This window comes from Hemiscyllium ocellatum, chromosome 11 (genome assembly GCF_020745735.1).
Source record: "Hemiscyllium ocellatum isolate sHemOce1 chromosome 11, sHemOce1.pat.X.cur, whole genome shotgun sequence".
NCBI classification, from domain to species: domain Eukaryota; kingdom Metazoa; phylum Chordata; class Chondrichthyes; order Orectolobiformes; family Hemiscylliidae; genus Hemiscyllium; species Hemiscyllium ocellatum.
This window is the reverse complement of record NC_083411.1, coordinates 93,260,026-93,273,270: the sequence shown is the minus strand read 5'-3', so window position 1 is coordinate 93,273,270 and position 13,245 is coordinate 93,260,026. Positions and strand designations below refer to the sequence as shown.

The 13,245-nt window shown below is 36.0% G+C and overlaps 1 protein-coding gene across 1 annotated transcript in view; it reads right to left on the bottom strand.

Annotated features, from left to right (window-relative positions):
* Positions 1-10,018: 10,018 nt before the first annotated feature.
* Positions 10,019-13,245, bottom strand: part of zdhhc9 (zinc finger DHHC-type palmitoyltransferase 9) — a 105,651-nt gene continuing 102,424 nt past the window's right edge. The window contains exon 9 of the mRNA XM_060832264.1: positions 10,019-12,198. Within this exon, the coding sequence (XP_060688247.1) occupies positions 11,974-12,198 (225 nt within the window). The 3' untranslated portion in view covers positions 10,019-11,973. The remainder of the gene's footprint in view (positions 12,199-13,245) is intronic.

Here is a 13,245-nt window from a genome sequence, read left to right as displayed (position 1 = left end):
TACAACGGGGTACGAATAATATTTGTAATCCATAATTTGGAAACTGTGCTAAAATAGCAAGAGTTTTTGAAACAGTGACCATTGATGAATAGCAATAAGACAAGACTATGTAGGGCTACAAAATGATCAAGATTCAGCTTTGTTTACTAACAATAGCTTCAAGTGACTGCATGTCAGCCACAGCACAAACTGAAAGAAATAGCAAATGTGCATTATTCACTTACTCTTCCCCCATTTTATTCTAGATTAGATCCTGCTAAGAAACTATCAGCAAGAATTTGTACAAACAGACCACTTCCAATTGGTACAGAACACAAGAATTCAGGAGTTATCTTCTTGTCTTAGGGTTAACCCTTTGTTGTTTAATATTTGCCTCTGATCAAAAATATAACTTCACACCAGATTCAAAGAAAGTCCAAGTAACAGCAATATGGATGGCACATCAATTTATGAACTAGATAGAAATGTTAGGAATTAGGTGCTCTACAGGTATCACTTAAATACCTTGAGCTGCTCTCATAGCACTTCATAAAACCTGAAGCAATAGCAATTTCAAATCAAGTTTACATCCTACATTGATCCAAAGCCAAAACCTTTCCTCTCAAAATCTTAACTAGCCTAGGATATCTCATCATAAGAAATAGAGATGAAATAAAGTGCAATAAATAGTCATAGTCATTCCAACATCACAATATTCCAATAAACTTTGCATGGATCTAGATATTAACAAATTTGATATCAAATCATCCAGGCTTTTTTTAAAATTGGAACACAAATGGGAAAATCTTGGATAAATTCTCACTCATTTTCTTGAAATGCACTATTACTTTGAGGAACTTTAAATTTATGCTTGCCAAATAAAAGATTTTTCCCACAAGATGGTGGAATATTTATCACGGTTAATTCTTGGCCTACAACTGGTTTACTTCAAATCAGTTTTGCTTTCCTACTTATATAAATCTTAAGAATACCAACCTCACCTCATGTACTCCCCCCCCCCCCCCCCCCACCAATTTGCCAACTAATTGCACACTAAGTGTTCACCTCTACATTTGAATAATTGACTTTAAAAACTTAAATGCCAAAATTCATTAAGAGTATGGTCCTCATTGTTCGGGTTCTGGAACAATAAAACATGGTTAACAGTGGTTCTATGGAATGGAACAAAAAACTTGGTGCAGTATGACTTCCAAGTATAGTTTTTTCATAATACTTGCAAAAAAGAATATAACTGGGGGCAAACAAAGTGAATTAGGAAGAGGAATATCCATTTATTGGAAACATGTTGTTTTATTTGAGGGCGAGAAAAAGATTTACAAGCTTGTTGCCATGACTGGAAGATTTGAGTAATAGGGAGAGGCTGGAACATTTCCCCTAGAACGCCATAGGTTAAGGGGTGACCATATAGAAATTTATAAAATCATGATGGGCATGGATAGGGTGAATAGCCAAGGTCCTCTTCCTGGGATGGATGAGTCCAAAACTAGATGGCATAGGTTTAATGTGAGGGGGACAAGATTTAAAAAGGGTCTTAAGGGGCAATTAATTTACACAGAGGGTGGTGTGTGTCTGGAATGGGCTGCCAGAGGAAGTGGTGGTGGCTGGTACAATTACAACATTTAAAAAGGCATCTGGATGGGTACATGATTAGGAAGGGTTTAAGAGTGATATGAGCCAAATGCTGTCAAATGGGTCTAGGGTCAGATTGGGATGTCTGGTCAGCACAGCCAAGTTGGACTGAAGGGTCTGCTCCTTTTATTTCATCCATCAAAGCAGGTTTAGTTTTGAAAAAAAAAATAATTTTTCCTTAACAGAAAGGTTTGCTAGATTGTTCTTTCAGCATAGAATGAGAAGCTGTACTTCAAAAGGAAGTCTCAATCAGGATTGTGCTTTCATTGGCCTCTGCTGCTCAGTCTACATGACAGCAATGGACAAGAAAAAGATCAGATTAAACCAAAATGTCCTCCCTCCTTCAATAATCAATCAGGGCTCACTAATGATACTTATACGAAGAACAGCCATACAGATAAGATATTGGAAAGCTGCCAGCTGTTCTAAAATTGTACTTCAATGAGAATCAATCAGGAGATACAAAAAAAACAGGTAACAGAGGATGTGTGTTCCAATTTTAAATCACCCCTCATACGTGCTTTGAAGACACCCGACAATATTCTTAGCAGCAGACACCTTAGGAAAATGCTGCTTTTGAAAATTCTCTAGAGTGATACAAGGTCCACATTTTCCTCCCTAGATATTTAAAATTTGCTACTTTGAAATATGTTAAATGATTCTATCAATCATTCTCAAGAAAAAGAAATCAGGTCCAATTTTGTTCAGAAAATCAGAACAATAGGGATGATGATTTCTAACGGTCAGCACAGGACTTCGAGCATTACCCAAAGGTCACTAAATTGTCAAAATAAATACTCCATAAAGAAACAATTTGGATTTATGAAACACTGTTTATGGCCAAAAAAGTCCAATTAGCATATCATAAGCTTTCTGAAACAGCTCTGTTTCAATTACAAGATACCCCACAATAACACAGATTTAGAAATAAACATTGACCTGGAGAGATCACCCTTGCTCTTTTCAAAATTGCATGAGATCATTCACATCCAACTTGAACAGGTTAAAATCTGAACATATCTCAACAATGTCATTTCAGAGGATGCAATTCTCCCGCAATACTGCCAAGACTGATAACAGTACCTGGTGGCGGTAAAAAAATGCATGTTGTCTAGTCTGATTTAGAAATGAAGAGTGAGCTTTTAGCATCCTGTATACTCTGACTTCAGGCATTGCCTTTTCTTCTGAACAGTACCTGACATGTAATCCAACCAAACATCCACGCCCAACCATATTCTTTGCAATGAATCCACAGATCATCAGGAAGATCTCCTTAGCCTTGCTCATCCAGGTTCATTAATCAGGATCTAAAAGGAAGCATTTGTCCGAGATATTGCACTGTGCAGATAAAGGGTAACCTCAGTTCAAATAATGTTTCCTTATAGCTTCTCCAGGCATTCTAAGAGGAGGTGCTCCTCCTTACTGGGATGAGAAGGTGCAGACTTTGTTTTAACATTGTAAACATGAAAGGGAGAAACAAATTATCCCATGCATTTCACACTGGATTTTAAAAGTAACATTGCTAAAATTCCTGTTCATAATAGGCAACAACATTGACATTACCTCCCTGCCACCTTCCATTCTATGCAGCCTCCCACTTCCATACTGCTGGTATTTCAGGCTTCCTGCCATACTACTCATTCCCAACTATGTTCAGGGATTCCTTGGCTAGCATTAAATTCCACCTTGAAGAATTTTGTTGAAGACTACAATAGGCTTTACAAACCAACTGCACATGATCTCCAATTAATCTGGATTACACTTCCTGATATTACTTACTACCAACACCCTCATCTACAGTTTGCACACCTTAAGGGAACTCCAAAAGCTTTTAGCTATTATGATAGTAGACAACGATTTTCCAAAGCACTTCATCGACTGAATTGAAAAGCATTACATGAATCAGGTCCTTTCATTCATTCAGACACATATAGGACTTCATAAAGAAAACATTCAACAGACTCAAGATGTCTTTGAGAGTATTACTTAGAACACAGTGCACATCATGCCACAATTTTAATTCTAACTACAGATAATAACACAATCCTGATTTTTAAGATGATCTGAAAAATAATCAAATACAAGATGCTACCTGCCAATATTCCTAAACTGAAATTTTCCAGAAGTCTTCAGTTATCTTTCAGAGAACCAAAGGTAAGATTACAAAGAATCAGTCAATGACAAAAATTTAAACATATAAAAAAACCAAAAACACCTCTTGAAGATTGAACACTGTTCTTGCTACATTTCAAATAAACACTTTCTCTAGAAAACATTCACTTTATTTACACATTATAGCAGCAATGAATACCAGTAACATATCTTAAGCAATTTAAGTTATAATGTAACTTACCAGAATAATGAGCGAAAAAAACAGAACTGAAATGCAATGCATTACCCAATTTGTTAAAACTTCCCTATCTCCTCCCCACCTCGCAGCACTCAAACCAGCAAAGAATATGTACCTACAGTAGTGAGAAGAGTCAATAGGCAACTGCAATGAGTGATCTAGAAAGGGATCATGAAAGCCACAGAACATCCTATTTTCAGACATGTGAAACTGTGAAAACTAATTAAAATTTACAGAGAAACTATCTAGGGAGGTGATAAATACAATTTGCATATTTCATTACTCTGATCTCCAGATACCATAGACAGGTATGCAAAAAAAAAGCTATTAAATAAATCTGCATTTACTTTGCATGAGATTATGCAAACAAAATGCAGTAAGTGTTGAATTATATGGAGGGTTGTATACAGATTGTAAATCTTTTCACTGTAGCAAAAGCGAATACAGGGTGCTGTATAACTACCAACTAATCTGAAGAAATAGGGTCAATCTCCGCCAATGACTGGTCTTCTGTTCCTCATTTTCTTGGACCACACAAAAACACAGTGAAAGTGGAGTGGCTCTACATTTGCAGTCTGAAGTCTGCTGTATCAGTGTTTTGAAAACATTGCTGGAATATAATGAAGTGAGAAAATAATGTCAACTGCTCCTCTGGGGATCTCCACCAATAATTCTGAGGGAGGTGTCCTACCTGGGATTTCAGCTGATGCCTTACAACATTGACGGACCTGTGTATTTTTATTCACATTTCCAGTAGTTTTGAAATTTATCTTTATTTCTTCCTTATTGATGTCTTTTTTATATATAAAAATATTCCAATTAGATAAACCCAATGTTTATAAAACATACATTCCAAAAGTAGACTTTCATAAAAACATATGCTAAAAGCTGTTGCTCCCTTTAAAGGAGATTTTAAAATTAACCAAAAGAACAAAAAATATCAACAATGCGCATTATGAGATGATATAATATTTTCAGTTAAACGTTTGACAAGGACAAATTGTTCATTAGATTCAGTAAAACTCAATGGAGCCCTTTTCAGCATAGCTGACGGTCTTTAGTTCAATATTAAAATAGTTTAAATTTGTGTGGAATAAAATATTTTAAATTCTCACTTTACAACAGGTGTCTGAATGTATTTAGTATAATGCTGATCTCTTAAACTCAAAGCCAGTGCATGTCCCTCAAATAATTTTGTCTGATTGCGCAAGAAAAGAGTCAATCTATAAAAACAAAATCTTAAAAGACAGTTCAGTACCACTGGAACAATAAATTAGAGAGGAGGCAAAACTAACCATTTATTTCTATCAAGCTTCACATTGAAAGTATTGACAACTTCAGAAGACTTCAAGATTCTCATTTGGCCATATACAAATCTGATGAAAAATAGTTAAATAAGAAAACATATGCAGTCCATCCCTTTCCTAATGCATTGCTACCCCCAGATTGATACCTTCTTCCTCCCCTATTTCAATGAACTTCAAAGTCAGTGTTCTGTAATTCCAAAAAGGCTGCCAAGCACGTTGTAAAATAGAATTAGCTGCTTAGTCTAAAGTACTCTTTTTACTACAATTAAAGATCAAACGGGAGTTGACTGTAAACTTCTGCACATATCAAGAGTCAGAATTTTCTATTTATTTCATGAGTGAACAGGAGTGTCCCTCCAGCTTTCACCCTCAGTTTCACTCTAAACAATTTCTACACTGCTGTACTTTGCAACAGGAATTGAAGCACTATTTCCAACCAGAACGTTCCTTTCTCAGAGCAGAATGTAGAAGATCTTGTGTTGCACTTTGTGCAAAATTGGGAAGAGACTGCCAGCAAGGCTTGAAGATGGAAAAACCAACTAAAACCAGGAGAGATTTGCAATAGAGATAAACTGGACTTAAAACAGAAAGAGACAATTGAGAGATGTGGTCTTAAAATCTGGCATGAGAAAAATGCTGGAATTGATTATTAAAGAGATCTTTAATCAAGCATGAATTGCCCTTTCACAAAACCATGTGGGCTCTGCCAGACAGCACTGACTTTTTTTAAAAATAGTTTTTTTAAAAAAAATTACAGCTGTTTGAAGAAGAAACAAGTGAAATGGATAAAGGAATACTTGTGGATCTGGTGTACTTGATTTCCAGAAGAAATTTGAAAAGGTGCCACAAAGTTTACAATGCTAAATAAGAACTTATGATGTAGGGGATAATATAGCATGGATAGTAAACCATTCAGCTAAAAGGAAACAAAAAAAAACAAGTAAGCAGAAAATGAATAGTTTTTTTTGGTTGGCAAGATGTGGCATTTACAGGGATCAGTGCAGCCCTCTCAACTATATAAAAAGCGATAAAGATGATTTGGATGAAGGAACTGAGAAGTACGGTTGCTGAATTTGCTCATGATAGATAAGAATTCCAAACTGTGAAGAGGACACAAGAACCGTGCAAATGGATACAGATTGGTTAAACAATTAGCAAATAAAAACCAACTACTGAGGAATAATGTGGGAAAATGTGAACATGACGACATTAGCAGGATGAATAGAAAAAATATTTAAATACACAGATTGGATACACTAAATCATGAAAATTGATCAGAAAAACATGAAATGTTTTCTACTCGAACAAAATATTTAAAAAGTTAGGAATTTGTGCTTCAGTCATACATAATGTTGGTCAGACCACACCTGGAATACAGTGTACGATTTTGGTCCCCTTGTTTATGGAAGGGCATAAATGCCTTAAAAGACAGCACTTGACTGACTTCTGGCAAGAAGGAGTTGTCTTATGAGTAATAGCTGGAGAGGTTAGCCCTGTACACAGAGGAATTAAGGAGGAGAGGTGGTCATATTGAAGAATTTAAGATCTTACAGCAACTTAACAGGGTGGATTCCGAAAAACCATTTATCCTATGAGAATGGAGGTTTCCTATCAAGACAGTGAGGGGGGAAAAAAGAACTGAGGGTTACATGTCTCTGGGACTTTCCTCCCCACAGGAAGGTCACTGCATGTTTTTAGTGTAGAAGTGGTTAATTTCGGACTCCCTTATTTGTCAAGAGTCTGTCAGGGATAGGTAGGGATGTGGAGCTAAAGTCACAATCAGATCATTCATGATTTTATCAAACCTTAGAACAGCCTTGGTCAGCTGAATCGTCTACTCCTGCTCCAAATTTGTCCATTTATAGGTTTAGATGTTTGATCCACAAAAGGAAAGAATGGGAAAACCTCTGAAATGAGTGTCAGCAAGGAGGCGTGAGAGATTTTAAGTTTGAGGATCCTGTGCACCCCTGAACGGTGATGATATTCGACGGTGGTGATGTGGAACAGCTAAGAGAGAAAAAAGAGGATAACTTTATAAATGGGAAAGGACATGATCAGGTGGGATGAAGGACGCGATCATGGCTGGGAGAAAAAAAAAGTTATTCAAGGTGGTTTTTAGGGAGATAAATTTGAGTGGGCAACTAAAAACAAAAATGTTGCTGTCATTTCTCGTTAAAAAAGAAAAACAAAATAAACTTAAATTAATCAGATTTCAGTACTTGAAGAAAAATATTTGGAAAGAAGGTATATAATTTTAGCTAATAGATTACAATCATGATTCTAAATTCTTCATTTGTTATCAAGATTTTGTTAAAATTAAAATTTTTCCGCACTACTGCATTCACGGTTACTGATAAAATGGAAATCTAATTCTCAAATGGCTAAACACAAGTATATTTTGCATGAAAATAGGGATGCCCTTTCCTTATCCAATTTAAAAAAGCATTGCAGAGTACGGTCTAAAATAAGGAAATGTATCAAATAAAATATGTACTTACATTTTCTAGTGGAATATACTGTACATTAATTTACCTTGCAATTTAATTTGAGATCAAATTAGTCAGTATATCCTGAAAAAATTGAAACTAAATCATGTTGAAATTGTACAGGACATTGGTGAGGCCTCTTCTGGAGTATTGCGCGCCATTCTGATCGCCCTGCTGTAGGAAGGAAATTATTAAATTGGAGAAGGTTCAGAAAAGAGTTACCAGGATGTTGCTGGGAATAGAAGGTTTGAGTTATGAAAATGGACACTTTTTTCCCCATTGCAGCATAGGAGGTTGAGGTGATCTTATAGCAGTTTATAAAATCATGAGGGACATAGATAAAAATTGATCTTTTCTCAAGGGTGGGGGAGTTCAAAACTAGGGGTTTTTTTTTTAAAAAAAAGGTGGGTGGAGACAGTTTTAAAAAGGAATGGGGCATTTTTTTTCTATTGAATGGTTCGTGTGGGGAATGAGCTGCCAGAGGAAGTGATGAATGCAGGTACAGTTACAACATTTAAAAGACATTTGGACAAACACATGAATAGGAAAAGTTTGGAGGGATATGAGCCAAACTCAGACAAGTGAGACTAGTTTAGTTTGGGAACATGGTTGGCCTGGACTAGTTGAAGCAAAGGGTCTGTCTTCATGTTGTATGACTCTAAATTCTGAACTGTTCAGTTATGAAGTACTGAAATTTCAAAACATATCTCCTCAATTAAAGTTGAATATTTAAAACTTCCTTCTTAAAAAGGTGCAATGCCAATATACAGCATACACTGGAGTGTTATTCCACAATGAAAGATATTCCAACAGGTCACATAGCATCAAGAAATAGCCAAGGCATCCTACAAAATTCAAAATAAGCGACTATATGCCCACAACTGTACTATATTTAACCTTCATATTTTACTTTAAAAAGGTCTAATTTCTCAAGAATTCCCAGAAAAGAGTTCGCACAAAATATTACAGGATGAGAGGGAAGATGAATTCGCATCAGCTATTTGTGCCCGAGCACTCCATTAAAGCAGATTCTTCTTCCTTCACTGAAATATATTCTCTCTCCAATTTCATTGACTCCATCCAAGTGTTGATCTTAAGATTATTTTGGACACTGATTGAACAAATGCAAGAGCAAAGGATGGAAAGAAGGTCCAATATTAAAGATTATTTGGATTACACTTCATCATGACAAAAACATCAAATTCCCTAAAAAAAGGTAACCTCTCAAACACTTTTTAATTGCACTCAATCTAGGTCACTATGCAAATGGTTATTTGGCTAATTTCAAATTAATCTTCATTGACACCAACATACAAAACTGACCGAGAGAGAACTTCATTTCCGAAGAGTTTCCCCACTGTTTGGCCAGAAGAGTATTTTAGAAAAAGTAATGGAGTAATAATCAGATTAGGTTCTTGTTCAAGAAAAACAGCCTCACAAACAGCTAAAGAAAGCCATAAATTTGGTTTGCATTTTGAGAATGGAAACTACATTATTTAAGACATTAATTCAAATTATTATACTCTTCAATTGTCTGGGATTTGTTTAGGTCGCAAACATTGAAAGAACCAGCTATAAAATAGTCCAAATCAGTCTTCTGGCATGTAAAATTCATAAATTTCATTCTTCAAATCAAAATTTGTCCGTTGAAAACATGGCAAACAAGAAAGTTGATGCTCCTCCCAAATGTTTGCCGAATGTTGCATGGTTAATCTTTGCAAGGTGCACTTAGAAATGTTGTTTCATTTAACAGATTACATTACATCTCCTACATAACCAAGTACAGGATAAAAAGTCATCTTGCTGAAATTATAGAATGGTGAAAAACAACATTCAGTTGATCAACTAGAATTTGATTTCTTTTAAAAAAAACAAACAAAAGCTGGTCACTTTCAACAAGCTAAGAACAGTAGGTCATAAATCTGAAGCTGTTCCTACACTGTCCTTGAAAATTATTGGGTCAGTTTTGGTATTGAACCTGAACAAAAAGATAAACCACATGGTAACTGTCAAAAAGGTTGACAGCCTTTTCTTTCTACCTGAACATCCCCCCTCCCCACCCCACCCCAGCCCAGCCCAGCCCGCAACCCTGCCAAAGAAATGCCAGGTGGAATGTCTTGGTGTCGATCTAGTTTTCAATCATTGGAATTTTATTGAAACCCTGCTGTGCTGGGGCTTTTGACTGCCCAGCTGCTTCCCCTCTCCCCTCAAAGATTGAAAAGCATCTGCTGTTATGCTCGGAGTAATACAACTCACCAAACAACATTTAATTAATTGGCATCACCCATTCTCCCAGCATGTCAAGTAACAGCTTACTGTACTCCATAAATGTTTAATACTTCAACAATACTGTTTTAGGCATCTGATCATTTGTATGAGAGATCTTTTAAACAGAAAAAATCTAAATTTTGGTTCCACAAATTTGGTTTACACTTGGAACAAAAGTCACATACAAGAAAATCAAATTCTTGTTGGGGTCAGTGTGGCTTCAGCACTACAGTTCTTTCAGTACGTCATGGAGAATTACAGAATAGAATCACTTTATTAAAACCATAGCAGCACATAGCAGTACTTAAATATGTGCAATAATGTATAGGCTAATTGAATTCTGTACAAGAGAATGACTGAAATAAACTAAATGAATTACCACTTTCACTGATGCCACAGTTCTATTCTTATTACCATTAACACATATAGTCACATTTCCAAAAGATAATGAATTTCAAATCGTTGGATCCAGTATCATGAAAGGCACTGTTGTCTGCTCAGAAGAGATTAGGAGCACAAGCATGTTTATCAGTCTCATTCTTTTGTGTTTATGTCTCAGTTAGAAGCTTTAACATTTAAAAAAAAAATCAGAGTTGCAGAGTTCCAACACAGCTTGGAGTTCAGGGACTTCAGCCTTTGAACAAGGCCACTGCTTCCTCTTGGGTCTTGTTTGAAATTTGGTAGTCTTAAGAAACCACAATAGTCATCTTTGGACAATAGAAAAACTGACTAATTAGCAACAATTAAAAGGGAAAACCTAATTTTCTATGCATAGCGTAACTGTTGCTGCACTTTTTTAAATTAAATTATAAATGGCACCAAACTATATATACTTCTCCATAAGTCAAAATATTCCCTCATAGGAAGTACTTCCAAATAGAATAGATTTGCTAATTTAGAACAAGTGATTTTGGTAACACAAACTTGAACCATAAGATTCTGTTTCTAACTTTGCTTTTGTCAGCTCTGTCTTACACCTGAGCATTCAATATCATTTATAATTACACGGCAGAATGACTTGTGAAACTATGGCTCCATCTTATAAATCACACAGGAACGTAGAGGTTTAACTCTGTCAGTAACTATTCCTCCTAGCTAGGTTATTTAAGCCACATCTATTTCACATACTATCACAGCATGAGTGGCCCCAGATCACAATCCACAAGTAAAAGCAACACACACCATAAGTGTCAGATTGTAATCTGAAAACATCAGATGGCAGCGTTAGTTCACAATTTGGTTTTAAAAAAGTTTGTATCACTCTACCTGGAATAATTTTAAGTTCAATGTTACTTAACCTACGTATCAAGTTCATTAACCCAGGGAGACTCCCATTTACACACATACACACACACAAGCACGCACATTCTGTAAGACAACTTTCTCACAACCACTTAAAATTGACAGCTTATCGCTCATAACATGCCTGGAATCAGTGACATTTAAAGTTAAACTGGTCAGCTATAAACATAGACATGTTTTGCATAGTACCCACCTGAAACTCAGCACAAAACGAGGTATTCACATGATATTTACCTGCCAGTCATTTTCATGATGTTACAATATATTATGTGGGTAATAAATAGACACTTGATTAGTGAAATCTTTTGCAAACTTCATCTGTCACATGTTTTTGTATTTTGAATTAAAGTAATAAATGTGATTTATGAAGAGACAGATTTGGCCAAGAATGGGTAAATTAGCCTCGAAAGGGTCAAAACGCTCAAAAGCCTATCTTCGACATTCCTCGTCTGATGTTACTGCTCATTAGTCACGCCCCTAAAAATTCCTTCACAAAATAAATGTACAATACTGATCAGATGGAAATTGCAGTATCAAACCAATTTGCAGCGCAGTTTAGCTACTTGAACTGTCTTCCAACTTCCTTTTTGTGCATCAAGTCTTTTTTGCACTTAGTTCAGGAACAAATTTACTAGAAGGTATGCCCCTGGTATGAAGTTTCTTTTGTAACTGCATTCCTTTGCAGGGCTTTAGTGCCAGACTGCATATTTAAGTCCACTGGTTGTGGAGATGGAAGTTGTTTGTGCATGCCAGGTGATGGTACTGTCTCTTTTGCATCTGGTTCAGTTTGCCCAGGTACCACAGGATTTTCTTTTACTGGTGCCTGTTCGTTGGGTATCAATGGAGTTCTACTTGCCTAATGAAAGAGAAATAGTAGGAAAATTTACCATTACACAGTCTTGAATCAAATTCATTCAACTATCTACATGGATGGAAAAGAAACAAAATTATTACAACCATGAAAATTGTGCTAATAAAATGCCATGATTTGGCGATGCCAGTATTGGACTGGGGTGCACAAAGTTAAAAAAAATCATAAACACCAACTTATAGTCCAACAGGTTAATTTGGAAGCACAAGCTTTCGGAGTGTTGCTCCTTCATCAGGTAGCTATGCAGTGGAAGACCATAAGACACAGAATTTATAGCAAAAGTTTACAGTATGATGTAACTGAAATTATACATTGAAAAAGACCTGAATTGTTTGTTAAGTTTCTCATCTTTTAGAATGACCATGTTGGTTTCAGTTCTTTCATATGTAAAGCCCAGAACTTTAAAGAAAGTTACATTCTCAAGTGAACTTAAACAATCAGTACCATGTCAGTCCAGATAACATATTGAAGGAGTGAGGCTGTCTATGCCCCAATATTCAGACTGATCAGACTTGAGAATGTAACTTTAAGAAAGTTCTGGGGTACACATATGAAAGAACTGAAAACCAACATGGTCATTCTACAAGATGAGAGACTTTACAAACAATCCATGTCTTTTTCAATATATAATTTCAGATACATCACACTGTAAACTTATGCTATAAATTCTGTGTCCTACGATCTTATCCTTCACAACCACCTGGTGAAGGAGCGGCGCTCCAAAAGCTAGTGCTTTCAAATAAACCTGTTGGACTATAATCTGGTGTTGTGTGATTTTTAACCTAATAAAATGTGGCTTTTTTAAAAATGCACATGTTAGCAACACAGTTGTCTGGGGCAATGATTATGAATTCCAAAGTCAAAGTCAATAGTCCTTGGTATCCCAAAGCAAAGAGATACAAAAAGTGGTGTGTGCACGCACATGTACATATGTTTGCGTGCGCATGCAGACAAATGGTGGGAATGTAGAGCCAATTAAGAGATTTATAGTTGCCGGCCTAGAAGGCTGACACCAACATCTATTTTGCTTTG